An 11123-nucleotide genomic window follows, 5' to 3' on the forward strand; every position below is an offset into this window, starting at 1 on the left:
TCGCACCCGCGCTGCGCGTTCGAATCGGCTTGCTCACAGTTTCATATGGCGTCCCGATCGTAGCTTGAGTTTTTGTATGGATTGACAAGTGATCATTCGGAAGGTCGTTGAGTTATATGGGATGCAACAAACCGATCACTACAGCTACACTAATAGCGGCTTGGGAACTAATATTAATTGGTGAACGAAGAACCGAGACGGTATGCTCCGCCCCAAAACGATCACGTGCCCAATCACAGGGGAGCGCGTCGTGTATCTGATCGCGAGTCGCGACGAACTCAACCGCTGCTCCGCTGTGCGCCCTCTGAAGGCTCAATCCAGAGTACCTCATCTCTAGACAACCAGTCTTTGCGTCCTATCTCGGCTGAATACAGACATCGAGCTCAAACATGCCTTCTACTGCAATGGACATAGACAGCTCCGGAAAGCTCGACGCCGCACGCGCCCTTCAGGCTAAAGTCGAGGCCGCCAAGCTGAACATCGTTGAGGACCAGACCCGCTTTGATACCCTCCAGAGTGCATTAGCAAAGGATCCCGGACTCGTGTCTGAAGGAGTGGCGGGTACGACGGACCCTGCCGTGGTCGCAGCCGAAGTCGCATCGCAGATCGTACGTCTCGTCTCCACGCTAGCTTTAGTCTGCACATACTCAACCGCAGAATGCTTGATAGTCTTTTCTGAGGAACCTCAAGTTCCAGTACCTGGAGCAGAAGGCTAAGGACCAGTACGTGAAGACTATCGTCAGCGACGAGGCACCGAACATCAATGCGGACGACAACGAGCTTCTCCGGATCGAGAACGACAAGAAGAAGGAGGTTCTCGCAGCCGCGAAGGCGCGACTCGCAGAGAAGTACAGCGACGTCCGCACACTCGCGCCCCTCGTCGAGCAAGGTGGGTACCATTGCCCAAAACTCTGGTCGCCTGTATGGCGTAACCAGCCCATTCGTGCCACCCTGCTTGTCTACTCCCGTCTCGCCTTGTTTTAGTTTTCTAACCCTGCTCCTGGTGTTTCACAGACTACAATAAAGCACGGGTCCTCACCCAAGAGGCCTCCGCCCTCGCCAGCAAGATACTCGACGCCCGCCTTACCCTGACTCGTCTCCGTCAAGCCCACCCGCACCCGCGCCTGACCATCCCCGCCGCAAACGCCAAGCTTGATGAGCAGATCGAGGAGATGCAAGCGTTGGGAGACGAGCTGGAGCAGGTGAACGCGCAGGTTGAGGAGGTTAAGGAGAAGGTCAAGGCCGGGGCGCGTGAGGTCGAGCGACTGCGCGTCGAGCGGGCGGACCTCGAGAAAACGGTCAGTGCGGGGCAGAAGGAGGTCCAGGACGGGAGGGTCGTGGGGCTGTATGACTGGTGCGTCTGTCTTGTCTGCCGTTCGGTGCGTGATGGTCAACGGTTCCGTTCCTCGTTCCGCAGGTATACGGCTGCGCTCGCATTACATCGCTCGCTCTTGTCTCTCGAGTCTGCCCACTCGGAATCGGAGAATGAGCTCCACCTGACTTACAACATCACACCCCGGGGCTCGACGGACAGTCGACAGGTATTCATCAAACTCTTGTTCGTGCCTAATTCAAGGCAGCTAGCGGACGCACAGGTTGAGGGATTGATATTGGACGTAGGGGATGTCATAGGTGCGCATGTACAGGCGAACGATGTGCCCCGACTAATCGCGGCCGTTCTCTCCCGCGCACGAGCTGGCGGGTAACCTGACTCCACGTCTTTCGTTTTGAAACCTACCTGTATCGATACCCCCCTCACATGCTTGTAATATAATATATTGCAAATCGCTGTACTGCGCGAGCACACTGGTACTAGTTCCCTCATGTTCCAGTTGGGACCGTACCGTCTCAGGCCCCGTACAACACGCAGTGTGCTGCTATTACCCATGCGAGAATTGAAATTGTGAATTGACAATTCGTATGTACAAAACGTGATACAACAGATGCGCGAAAGGGGAAGATGTGGGGCGAACAAGAACCATGACAAGCTTCAAGCGTACCGAAGCCAGCACTTCTCAAGAGTCACCTATCCAGCCGTCGATTAGACAGCGGATGCTATTGATGTTGGCGCTTCACCAGAACCGATGCAGGGTGGATGCGTAGAGCACTGATCGGGCAGAAAGACGCCATGAAGAGCGGGTGGTAGATGGGCATGATAACGCAGACCGAGAACTACGAGTATAGAGCCATAGCATTGAACGAGACATAATGCATAATGACCCGCGAGTTTGACGACAAACGAAACACGGCACGAAGAAACAATCCTCAGATTTATATACTCATTCAAGCGCCCTGCAACAACAAGGACAAAGTCACATGTGGCACATGGTGGGCAACTAAAGGGAAATACAGTACAGCTGATGTAAAAACCAGCGTCGCAGTCCCCGCGCCCGGGGATGTGCTCGGATCACCGGAAAACCCCGGCCGAGCCCCAGCTATACCACACCGAGGACATTGCCCGACTCTGGTCCACTGCTGGAAGCACCCGCACACAGCGGGGATCTGCATGGGAAGCATTCCATGCAGAATATTGTGTGTCCTGTAGCTCTGAAACCACGTAGAATGAGGCGGGGCACACTTCGCGCAGTCACGGCGAACTTGTCCCCCGACTGGGAGGTGGCCGGAGCGCTGGCTTGAGGGGCTCGGCAGGGGGCTGCCGCTGATCCGAGCACAGGGAGGCCTGGGGGAAACGCGACGCTGGTTTTTACATCAGCTGTAAGCGGAAGTTACCGAGCCGTATGCGCGACGCGTCTCCTCTCATTCCCGCCGTCCTTCAAAGTTCAAACCAGATACCCAACCTCCCGTTCTCCCGCAATTAGCTTACCACCTCTCGCAATGCCTGACAGGAAGATTCGTGGCGCATTTATTGTCGTTGAGGGCCTCGACAGGTCCGGCAAGAGCACTCAAGTCGCGCTTCTCGAGGAACGCCTGAAGGCTGAAGGAGTACCCGTGAGACTGGTCAAGTTCCCTGGTGAGTAAGTGCTAATACACAATACCAATGCGTTCTCGTCTGACTGTATGCTCGTTTGCGTAGATCGTACTACACCAATCGGTAAACTGATCGACTCGTACTTGCGCTCGGGGTCCGAGATGGATGACCGCGCGATTCACCTTCTCTTCTCTGCGAACCGCTGGGAGCTTGCGTAAGTTCAATACCCGATAGAATTGTGGGATACCGCATTAATCGAGTCCCGCGCCTTGGATTGCTCTTGCAGCAAATCTATGCAGGACTCTCTCGAGTCTGGCACGACAGTAGTCTGTGATCGTTACGCCTTCTCTGGGATCGCCTTCTCCGCTGCCAAGAACGCCCCCGGGATGTCCTACGAATGGTGTCGTGGCCCTGACATTGCACTGCCCGCCCCCGACGTCACGCTCTTCCTTGCCGTATCGCCAGAACAGCAGCATACAAGGGGAGGATTCGGGGAGGAGCGCTACGAAAAGTCGGATTTCCAGGAGCGTGTCGAGCATGTCTTCGAGCGCATCGGGGTGGAGATGGGCGATGGGTCGCGGTGGTTTGCGGTCGATGCGGACCAAGGGAAGGAGGAGGTCGCGCAGGAGGTGTGGCGGCTCGTGCAGCCTTTGGCAAAGGGAACCGATAGGCCGCTTGCGAGGCTTTGGGCAGATTTGGACGAGCGGGTGAGGAATGCGCATTTATATATTTGATCGATGTCTTTGTAGAAGCACGAGGGTACGAGACGGAACAGCAGATATCATGACCAATGTACAATGATCTACAGCAATACATGTGCAATACTAAATGCAGGAATGCGAGGACGAGCATGGGACAGCTACCTTCGATAACCGCGACCGCCCGTCACATCCTTCGCCTTCAACGCACGTTTGCGCTCGCGCTCCTCTTCCTTGGCCCGCGCACCCCGCTGCCTCGGGTCGATGACCTCGTACTCTCGTTCCGCCTTCGCTGTCTCCTCCTCATTCCCCTTCGGGAAATGCAGTAAGTGTCCAAGGAAGCCCACGTCGTTGTCTACCTCCATCCCTTCCTCTCCTTCCCCGACTCTTGGCTCACTTTCGGCGCCCTCGCCGCCCACCTGCTCTTGAGGCGGCGAATCCTCTACGGTCGCGCTCTTGATCTTCGAGCGAAAACTGTTAAGCGCGGCGAGGACGTCGCCTTCGTCCTTGCGGCCTTTGCCTTTCTTCTTCAGGCCCCGTCCCTTCTCGTATTTGGCCATCTCCTCCTCGAGGTACGACTTCTTCGGCTTTTTCTTGGAACGCTCAGCATCAGAATCGTCGCTGCCCTCGCCGGGGCGACGAGTGAGCTTGCGGATCTCAGCCTCCATGCGCTCAATCTCGGACTTGTGCGAGTTGCTAGCGGCAGCCTTCTCGCGCTCATGCTGCTCGCGGATCTTGATGATGTCGCTCTCATCCTTGTCTCGCTTCGACTGCTTCTTCTCAACCTAATGAGTGCGATGAGCATGAGCCAGTATGATATATGCGCAACGTGGAATACTCACGGGTAGGGCGTCCTGCTCTGCACGATCTCGTTTTGACGAGTTCTTGGTCGCTAGGGGATTGGGTACTGCGGGTATTGCGGCAGGAAGCTCGGGATTGTCAATAACTGTATCATCGTACATGAGCGAATCGCGCCGCGTGAGTGTACGTTCATCGTTGCTCACGATCTGGTCGCACAATCGGTTTCTTCTTGAAGACCACAGGCCCCTCTTCCGCTTCCTCCTCCCCACCAAAACTTAGCAGCTTCACGTCCCTAATATATGCATATGGTCAGCCACTGCCCAAGGCGCAATGTTCTGACCTGACGCGCTTTTTAGCCCCACGGCGCCTTTGTTCCTCCTCGCGTTCACGCTGCGCTTGCTCTCGAGCACGTTGTTGGGCGCGCTTCTCCTCAGCCGTTATGCGTGGGACGATGTCCTCGAACGGGCTGTCCACTATGCGTACGCGCTTGATCTTGGGCGGACTATGTCCACGGGCTGTCAACGTGCGGACAAGAACTAGAAGAGGAAGGGAATACGCACTATAGCGGTCGTTCGTTGTCGTCAAGCTCTAGGGAGAACCACCTAAGCTTCCTCGAAATATGAAGAAAGAGATTGGGTGAGCGTACCCATCTCGCCAATCTTCAAGACATCTATACAAGGTATTCATGAGGTCGTCACGGATGCGCGGAGTGGACAGTGGGGCTTACTGAAGAACGTGTCTCCTACTACGCGTCCAAAGAGGGTGTGCTTGCCGTTCAACTCGTCCGCACGATCTGAGAGTAATAAGGTAGGCATATACTAAGGATAGGACCTGCATATAGATACAGGACTCACTTAGGGTGATGAAGAATTGCGAGTCATTCGAGTTCTTCGTGCCATTGTTCGCCATTCCGACTAGGCCGCGGTGGACGAAACGCAACCGCGGGTGAATCTCATCCTCGAATGGCTCTGTAATAGAACAGTGAGCTGAATGACCGTAGTGACACAGAAACGGCACGCACCTCCGAAAAATGACTCCCCTCCGCCTCCCGTACCTGTCCGGTCTCCTGTCTGGACCAAAAAGTCCGGGACAACACTATGGCGGACATGTGTTCAGTCTCTCTGCGCTTGCGCGTTCTGACGTCAGGGTACACACCGATGGAATATAACACCATCGTAGTAGCCTGAACATGTTTCTAAGCAAGATGATATGTGAATGACAAGAGCGTGACGCGCCTTCCATGGCCAGAGCAATGAAGTTCCGACATGCTTTGGGGGTCTCCTGCGCGCGCGTGAGCAGACGCGACTGTCAACAGACTGCTCGATGCGTACTTTCGACCAAAGCTCAATGTCAATCTCCCCCACAGTCGTTTCCAGTATAACACGTCCCTTGGTGGGTAGGGCCATTGTAGTGAGGCCAGAGGAGGATAAGTGTGGTGGTGGAGGCCAAGGTCACTGCTACGGCGCGCGCCTGAACCCTGAACGCATGCGGCACCTGTAGCGCGCACTGCAACTCCTTGCATATCTACTCCTACGCCACTAGAAGCGGTTTTCATATTTGCTTGTAAAAATGTCGGAGTCCAGCTCAAGTACAGCCCCAAGACGTCACAAGCCTTTATACAGGGATCATAACGGCTTCACGGAATCGGTCGAGCTCGTGATGTCGGGGACAGCGGCAGGGCCATCCTTGCCAATCAACCTGCATGCCATTGCCGCAAAAAAAGACACCGCGACCAGGGAAGAGCGACGTGCGCTTCATGACGCGGTGCAAAGGAGGCAGTTTGTCGAGGATATGATGGAGCTGAAGGGGACTTTCTTTCCTGGGTGAGTTTGTCGCGTTTCGATCACATCTTCACGCCCAGTCTAAAGCAAAGGCTCGCAGACTCGACGCTCTACGAAAAGCAAACGAGGCCCCGGAGTCATCCGTGGACCTGAAGGAGCGCATACAGGAGGTTAAAAAGAAACATCTGGAAGAAGTTCGCACTTTGTACGAGTGGCAGGCCCAAGATTATTTCGATGAAGCGCTAGATATGTCACGGTCCAAACCTGACGTTGACCTTCCGGACGTGGAGGTATCCTTGGCAATACGGTTTCAAGCGCATCCTCCGAGCTCACCGGACGTACAGGAATTCTATCGGTTGTCCCGGTCTAGTCATGAAATCGCTGCTTCCTTCGATGATCAGCTGGACAGGCACCATTACGCGCACCTCACTGGGTTATACCCAATGATGAAGCAGTACAACAGACTGCGGGGAGTCGAGGAAGAAAGACAAAAACAGCGCGACAAGCAATTTCCATCAAGCATTGCAGAATTCCGAGCCACCCGCAACAAGGACGTCCAGGTGAGCTGCTGCGCTTGCGACGGCCGTGGTATGCACTGAATAGGTGCTTTAGCTACGATTTGCACGATTTTTGACTTCAGGCGATACCGCGCGCGAGCGCATGAACCATGAATATGGCTGGGCATGGCGCCAGGTCATGCCTCTGATTAACGATTACAATCAAAATGTACGTAACGTGCTATACCTATGTGCTAGCTCTGCTGCAGTTTCAGTATGAATCACGCCTTCATACGCTTTCTGCAGGAGGAATTCCAGAAAGAAATCCAAGCACTTCTTCAATCTCTTTCGAAGGAGGTGGAGAGTCGGGATCCTCGCAAATCAAGGCTGACGGCGACAGCCGCCACTTGACAGAAGAATCCACACATGTTCAGGTGATCATCCGCTAGAGTTGCATGTTCCTTGCGCGTGATTACAGATTTGGTTAGTATCGCCAGCGACATAGACATTATAATGAGGTCTATCATCAGTTGCTACACCGGCAGAGCTGCCAGCGGCGATCGAGCAGTGTAGCTGATTGGTTCCATCAGGAACTTGAGCTTGTGATCGACGCTACGTCTCATGCAAGCAGATGTGGTGCGCTCGGGAAGAGTAAGGGGGGGCTCCATTATGCCCAAGCACACAATATAGAACATCGCGTCCGAGTACGCGTCCCTCAGAACCTCCGGCTTTGGCCATGTGCTCTCGAGTAGGCATTAGAGAGCCTTACGACACGAACATAACGTCGCTACGGTGGACGAGCCACCGTCCATGTCTGGGCGGTATTCAGGATGCGTTCCGTGGTATAAAGACCCGACGTTGGATTGCTGACATATATATGAAAGAAATGTGTCAAGGCTATCTGAGAACGAGAGAGCTTCGAAGCTATGTAAACGTACCGCTCAGTGGTCCATCTAGGCTGATGCAAGAAAATCGTCGGACGTTGTCGGCTATTGGACAAAGTGAGTCACTGAACGCTCTTTCGGCAGGACGTACACCCACACCAAACCCATGACATGCCGCCGCGTCCTCATTCAGTGTGTATGACGTACGCAGACGAGGCGCCGTTGAGACGGCCTCCGAGGCTTACCGCAGCATTGCTCAGCACTGGAAGTCGACCCTGCACATATCGTCAGATCTTCGTAGTACGCTCAGCCTTCTGCACGGTAAGGCGCCGAGATACTAGGAGCCAATGGCAGATCTCAGAGCGGAAAAGGGTCAATATGGCGAAGCTGAGTGGTGAACAATGTTCCCTATAGAGTCTGTCTGGTTGGAGCCCACATCGTTCGGCCGCTGTCCGGTTGTTCAATGCACGTCGAAGTTTACTAGACTAATTGCGGTACTCTCTCGTATATGTATCGCCGAGCAAACTCTGCGGCCCGGTTAAGTCATCGGCGTCCCTTCTCCAACATATGTGACGGCCACCTTGGGGTTGGGGTTGAACGCCTAGCATTGCATGGTCACTCCGTCGTACGGGCCTGGGTGCTGAGTAGCATTGGAGTTCAAAAAGTTAACAGCGCCAGTGCTGCACTGATCACTGGGGTTATCCTGGCCTAATGAAACCCACGATCAATGAACCGCAGGGATAACAAAGGGACAAGAATGTATGGACATACCCGGGCAAGAGACCCAAATATCGTCGTCGCGGATACGGACTTCGCCGCTGGCATGGTGGTACCCGAAGACCTCGATAGGAGGGAGGACTGGTACAGGATCTTCTTTGTTGTTGATGCGAGTCGTGGATATGTGCAATGAATCGACGTAATTGGCCCAAGCTTGGTTACCAACCTGGAGAAGTTCAACGTGAGCTCCAGTCACGCGCGCATTTCACAAAAAGTATATCATTACCCGAGGCGATGCATATCCGATGTAGCGAACGTTCACGTCCGAAGGCAGATGAAGAGGCAGGTACACAGCATGCAGAAGTGCAGTAGCGGCACCTGTACCAAGAGGTAAGTGAGGACACAGGACTGCAATCACTGCAAGTGAGAACTCGCCAAGTGAATGTCCGACAACAGTAACGTTCTCAGTAGGGTAGAGAGATAGCGCCTCCTTCACAGCTGCTATTACTCCAGGAGCCGACCTGCAGTAAGGCATTGAGCACTGTCACATGTCACAGCCAAGGGGGAACGTGCCTGTTTTGGGTTGCGGCGAAGCCCGCGTGAACCAGAACATTTGGGTCGACACCGGGAAAAAGTTCAGCGTCCAATGGTACAAGGATGACTTCAAGATCAATTATAAAGGGAAGGTCGCTGCACCATATGTCAGTATTGCTCGATGATTTAGTAGAAGAAAGAGCATGAACATGAAGTTCATCTCATGTTTGTCCGTACCCTGGTGATAAGCCAACGATGACCTCGTTGAGGGTGGGATCATACCCGACATACCCTACAAGGAACACGACGGTTGGCAAACAAAGTACGTCTTCATAACAGACTGCCTACAGTTCTGAGTCTCATTGACGACTCCTCCAGATTCGACCGGCTTGAAGGTAGGATTAGCGTTGCAGTTTTCACCGCAGTTCCAGGCCTTGGTGGATGAGGGTTCGCAGTACGCAGTGCTCGCGTACCACGTATACGGCTTGAATGCGGCTATTTCCGCCGAAGGTAGGGGCGTAACGGCATCCTGGCGGGCTGTCAGGGTACGTGGGGCAGGGACGGCTCGCACGCCGATTGAAATGACGGAAAGGGCTGCTAAGAAAGTGAACCAACAGCTGGTGGCCATGCTGTTCGGGGGAGCTTGCTTGATCAGTCTTGCCATCGTGAGCTTGCTTTTAAACGTCTGACTTTGGGGCATATCTGACGATATACGGTGCAGTGACGATATGGATCTGAGTAATGCAACGATGAGGGCTGTCATGAGGTACGAGAACCTGTCCAACACCAAGCATTTCTTGGCCAGCTATGGACTGTCTGACGTTGTGCTCTTCGGCAGCCTTCACAGAGAGCGTCCATATTGTCATTTGCAGACAGAGGGAACGATGCATCCGGCGGAAGCGAGATTGTTTTCGTTCTAGAAACTTAGTGACTCATGTGCAGGACACGCACACCTTCGAGTCAATGCGGAAGGTCGTCTTGTGTAACTCTGCAGAGTATCCGCCGCAAGAGCAGAGAGGTCATCAAGGCTATAGCTATCTGAAAGACGTCGATCCCCTCGCCGAATCGCTGTCGACAGTCGCATCGTGGTTCCAGAGTCGCCAGCCGTTAGCGTGCCGAGATTCTACGTAACGCCGACTGCGTCACATGCAATGGAGATGGACACAAGAAAGTCGGCCGAAGTATCAGAAGCAGCAATGAGCCATGGAAGCACAAAGGTCGACTTGGGCACGGGCGTCGTCGGAGTCCAGTGCCGCTTCCGTATTACAGCGCTTTTCAAATCACTTGTCGTTTGGGCGCCGACAAATGCGCGCGCCACACCTGCGTCCGACACCCCATCAGCAAAACTGCATTTTGATTGGCTTGCAGCACGTTCAAAGCCATTCAAGAATATGTCGTCCAAGTTGACCATCCGATTGTTACAAGCATGCTAAGTTCTCTCTGATTCCACTGCTATCCAATAGGGATAGCATATTATATCCAAAGCGAATCAGGCCAATCGAAGCCAATTGACACAATCGCTTGCCTCGAAAAGCTTCGATTTTCGAGACTCTCTTCAAGCATGCTTGAATGGGTCAGAAGTTTGCTGGATTGCACGAATAAGGCGCGTTATGTAATCACACACTATGGCGATTCCGCTCAATTTTGGCACGTGATTGAGAGGATGATATTGCGAGGATACGACATAATCTAAACAAGGTACGGAATGGTACGACGTGCATGGAGTATACTACAATAGCTACATACTACAATGTTGTAGGGAACCGGATAGACTCACTGAAGGATGGACACTTGCACTCACCGATGGATGGGATGCGGAGACTCGGACCTACTACTGGCGAGACACACAAAGACTTACGGACTATAGCTTATCGCGCAATGCCCAAGCCATGTACGTACCTTCATACTTCAGCGCATATATGCGGTGACCATGTCCGAAACAGGCGTGCTTACCTTGTTGTCCGAGTGCTCATGGATACTGTGACTAGTTGCCTTGGCAGGCGGGTGCGGTATGGGCAGGGAAAGGACGCCTCATGGGCCCAGTCACAGCTGTTGAACCCGGGGGGCGAAGACCTCTCCCACGGGTGGCAACGACAGCGGATAGCCTGCAACTCACCTAGAAGGGTTGTTGGTTGTAAGAGGCTTGTTAGAGCGATGAGAGGAGATGTTCGAGTGAACTGAACTGTAGATTGGGGTACAGAGGTCCCTATATATACTACTGTACATCTGTGGCTACGTAGTACTATACAGTACATTCCCAGGATGCACAGTCGCACAGAGAA

General features: G+C 53.7%; 5 protein-coding genes across 5 annotated transcripts; 3 read left to right on the forward strand and 2 right to left on the reverse strand.

Moving 5' to 3' along the window:
- Positions 1 to 310: 310 nt before the first annotated feature.
- Positions 311 to 1775, forward strand: DICSQDRAFT_153431 (uncharacterized protein). The gene is made up of 3 exons (XM_007363163.1): positions 311 to 608; positions 670 to 889; positions 1015 to 1775. The coding sequence occupies exons 1-3, from the start codon at positions 390 to 392 to the stop codon at positions 1704 to 1706; spliced, it is 1131 nt and encodes a 376-aa protein (XP_007363225.1). The 5' UTR covers positions 311 to 389; the 3' UTR covers positions 1707 to 1775.
- Positions 1776 to 2835: 1060 nt separating this feature from the next.
- On the forward strand, positions 2836 to 3663 carry DICSQDRAFT_145048 (thymidylate kinase; the record flags this gene model as incomplete). The annotated part of the gene is made up of 3 exons (XM_007363164.1): positions 2836 to 2971; positions 3035 to 3143; positions 3216 to 3663. 3 exons carry the CDS (start codon positions 2836 to 2838, stop codon positions 3661 to 3663), a joined length of 693 nt encoding a protein of 230 aa, XP_007363226.1.
- Positions 3664 to 3788: 125 nt separating this feature from the next.
- DICSQDRAFT_145049 (cyclophilin-like protein) lies at positions 3789 to 5834 on the reverse strand (the record flags this gene model as incomplete). Its single annotated transcript, XM_007363165.1, has 12 exons — positions 3789 to 4412; positions 4470 to 4573; positions 4632 to 4720; positions 4778 to 4930; positions 4989 to 5016; positions 5075 to 5098; positions 5156 to 5221; positions 5283 to 5396; positions 5450 to 5523; positions 5584 to 5611; positions 5664 to 5709; positions 5760 to 5834. 12 exons carry the CDS (start codon positions 5832 to 5834, stop codon positions 3789 to 3791), a joined length of 1425 nt encoding a protein of 474 aa, XP_007363227.1.
- A 253-nt stretch (positions 5835 to 6087) lies between these two features.
- Positions 6088 to 7117, forward strand: DICSQDRAFT_167573 (uncharacterized protein; the record flags this gene model as incomplete). The annotated part of the gene is made up of 5 exons (XM_007363166.1): positions 6088 to 6251; positions 6310 to 6499; positions 6554 to 6769; positions 6822 to 6935; positions 7013 to 7117. The coding sequence occupies 5 exons, from the start codon at positions 6088 to 6090 to the stop codon at positions 7115 to 7117; spliced, it is 789 nt and encodes a 262-aa protein (XP_007363228.1).
- Positions 7118 to 8191: 1074 nt separating this feature from the next.
- DICSQDRAFT_53177 (lipase) lies at positions 8192 to 9469 on the reverse strand (the record flags this gene model as incomplete). The annotated part of the gene is made up of 6 exons (XM_007363167.1): positions 8192 to 8298; positions 8362 to 8533; positions 8594 to 8828; positions 8863 to 8997; positions 9079 to 9133; positions 9190 to 9469. The coding sequence occupies 6 exons, from the start codon at positions 9467 to 9469 to the stop codon at positions 8192 to 8194; spliced, it is 984 nt and encodes a 327-aa protein (XP_007363229.1).
- Between the last annotated feature and the right edge of the window lie 1654 nt (positions 9470 to 11123).

This window comes from Dichomitus squalens (assembly GCF_000275845.1).
Source record: "Dichomitus squalens LYAD-421 SS1 unplaced genomic scaffold DICSQscaffold_5, whole genome shotgun sequence".
Taxonomy (NCBI): Eukaryota; Fungi; Basidiomycota; class Agaricomycetes; order Polyporales; family Polyporaceae; genus Dichomitus; species Dichomitus squalens.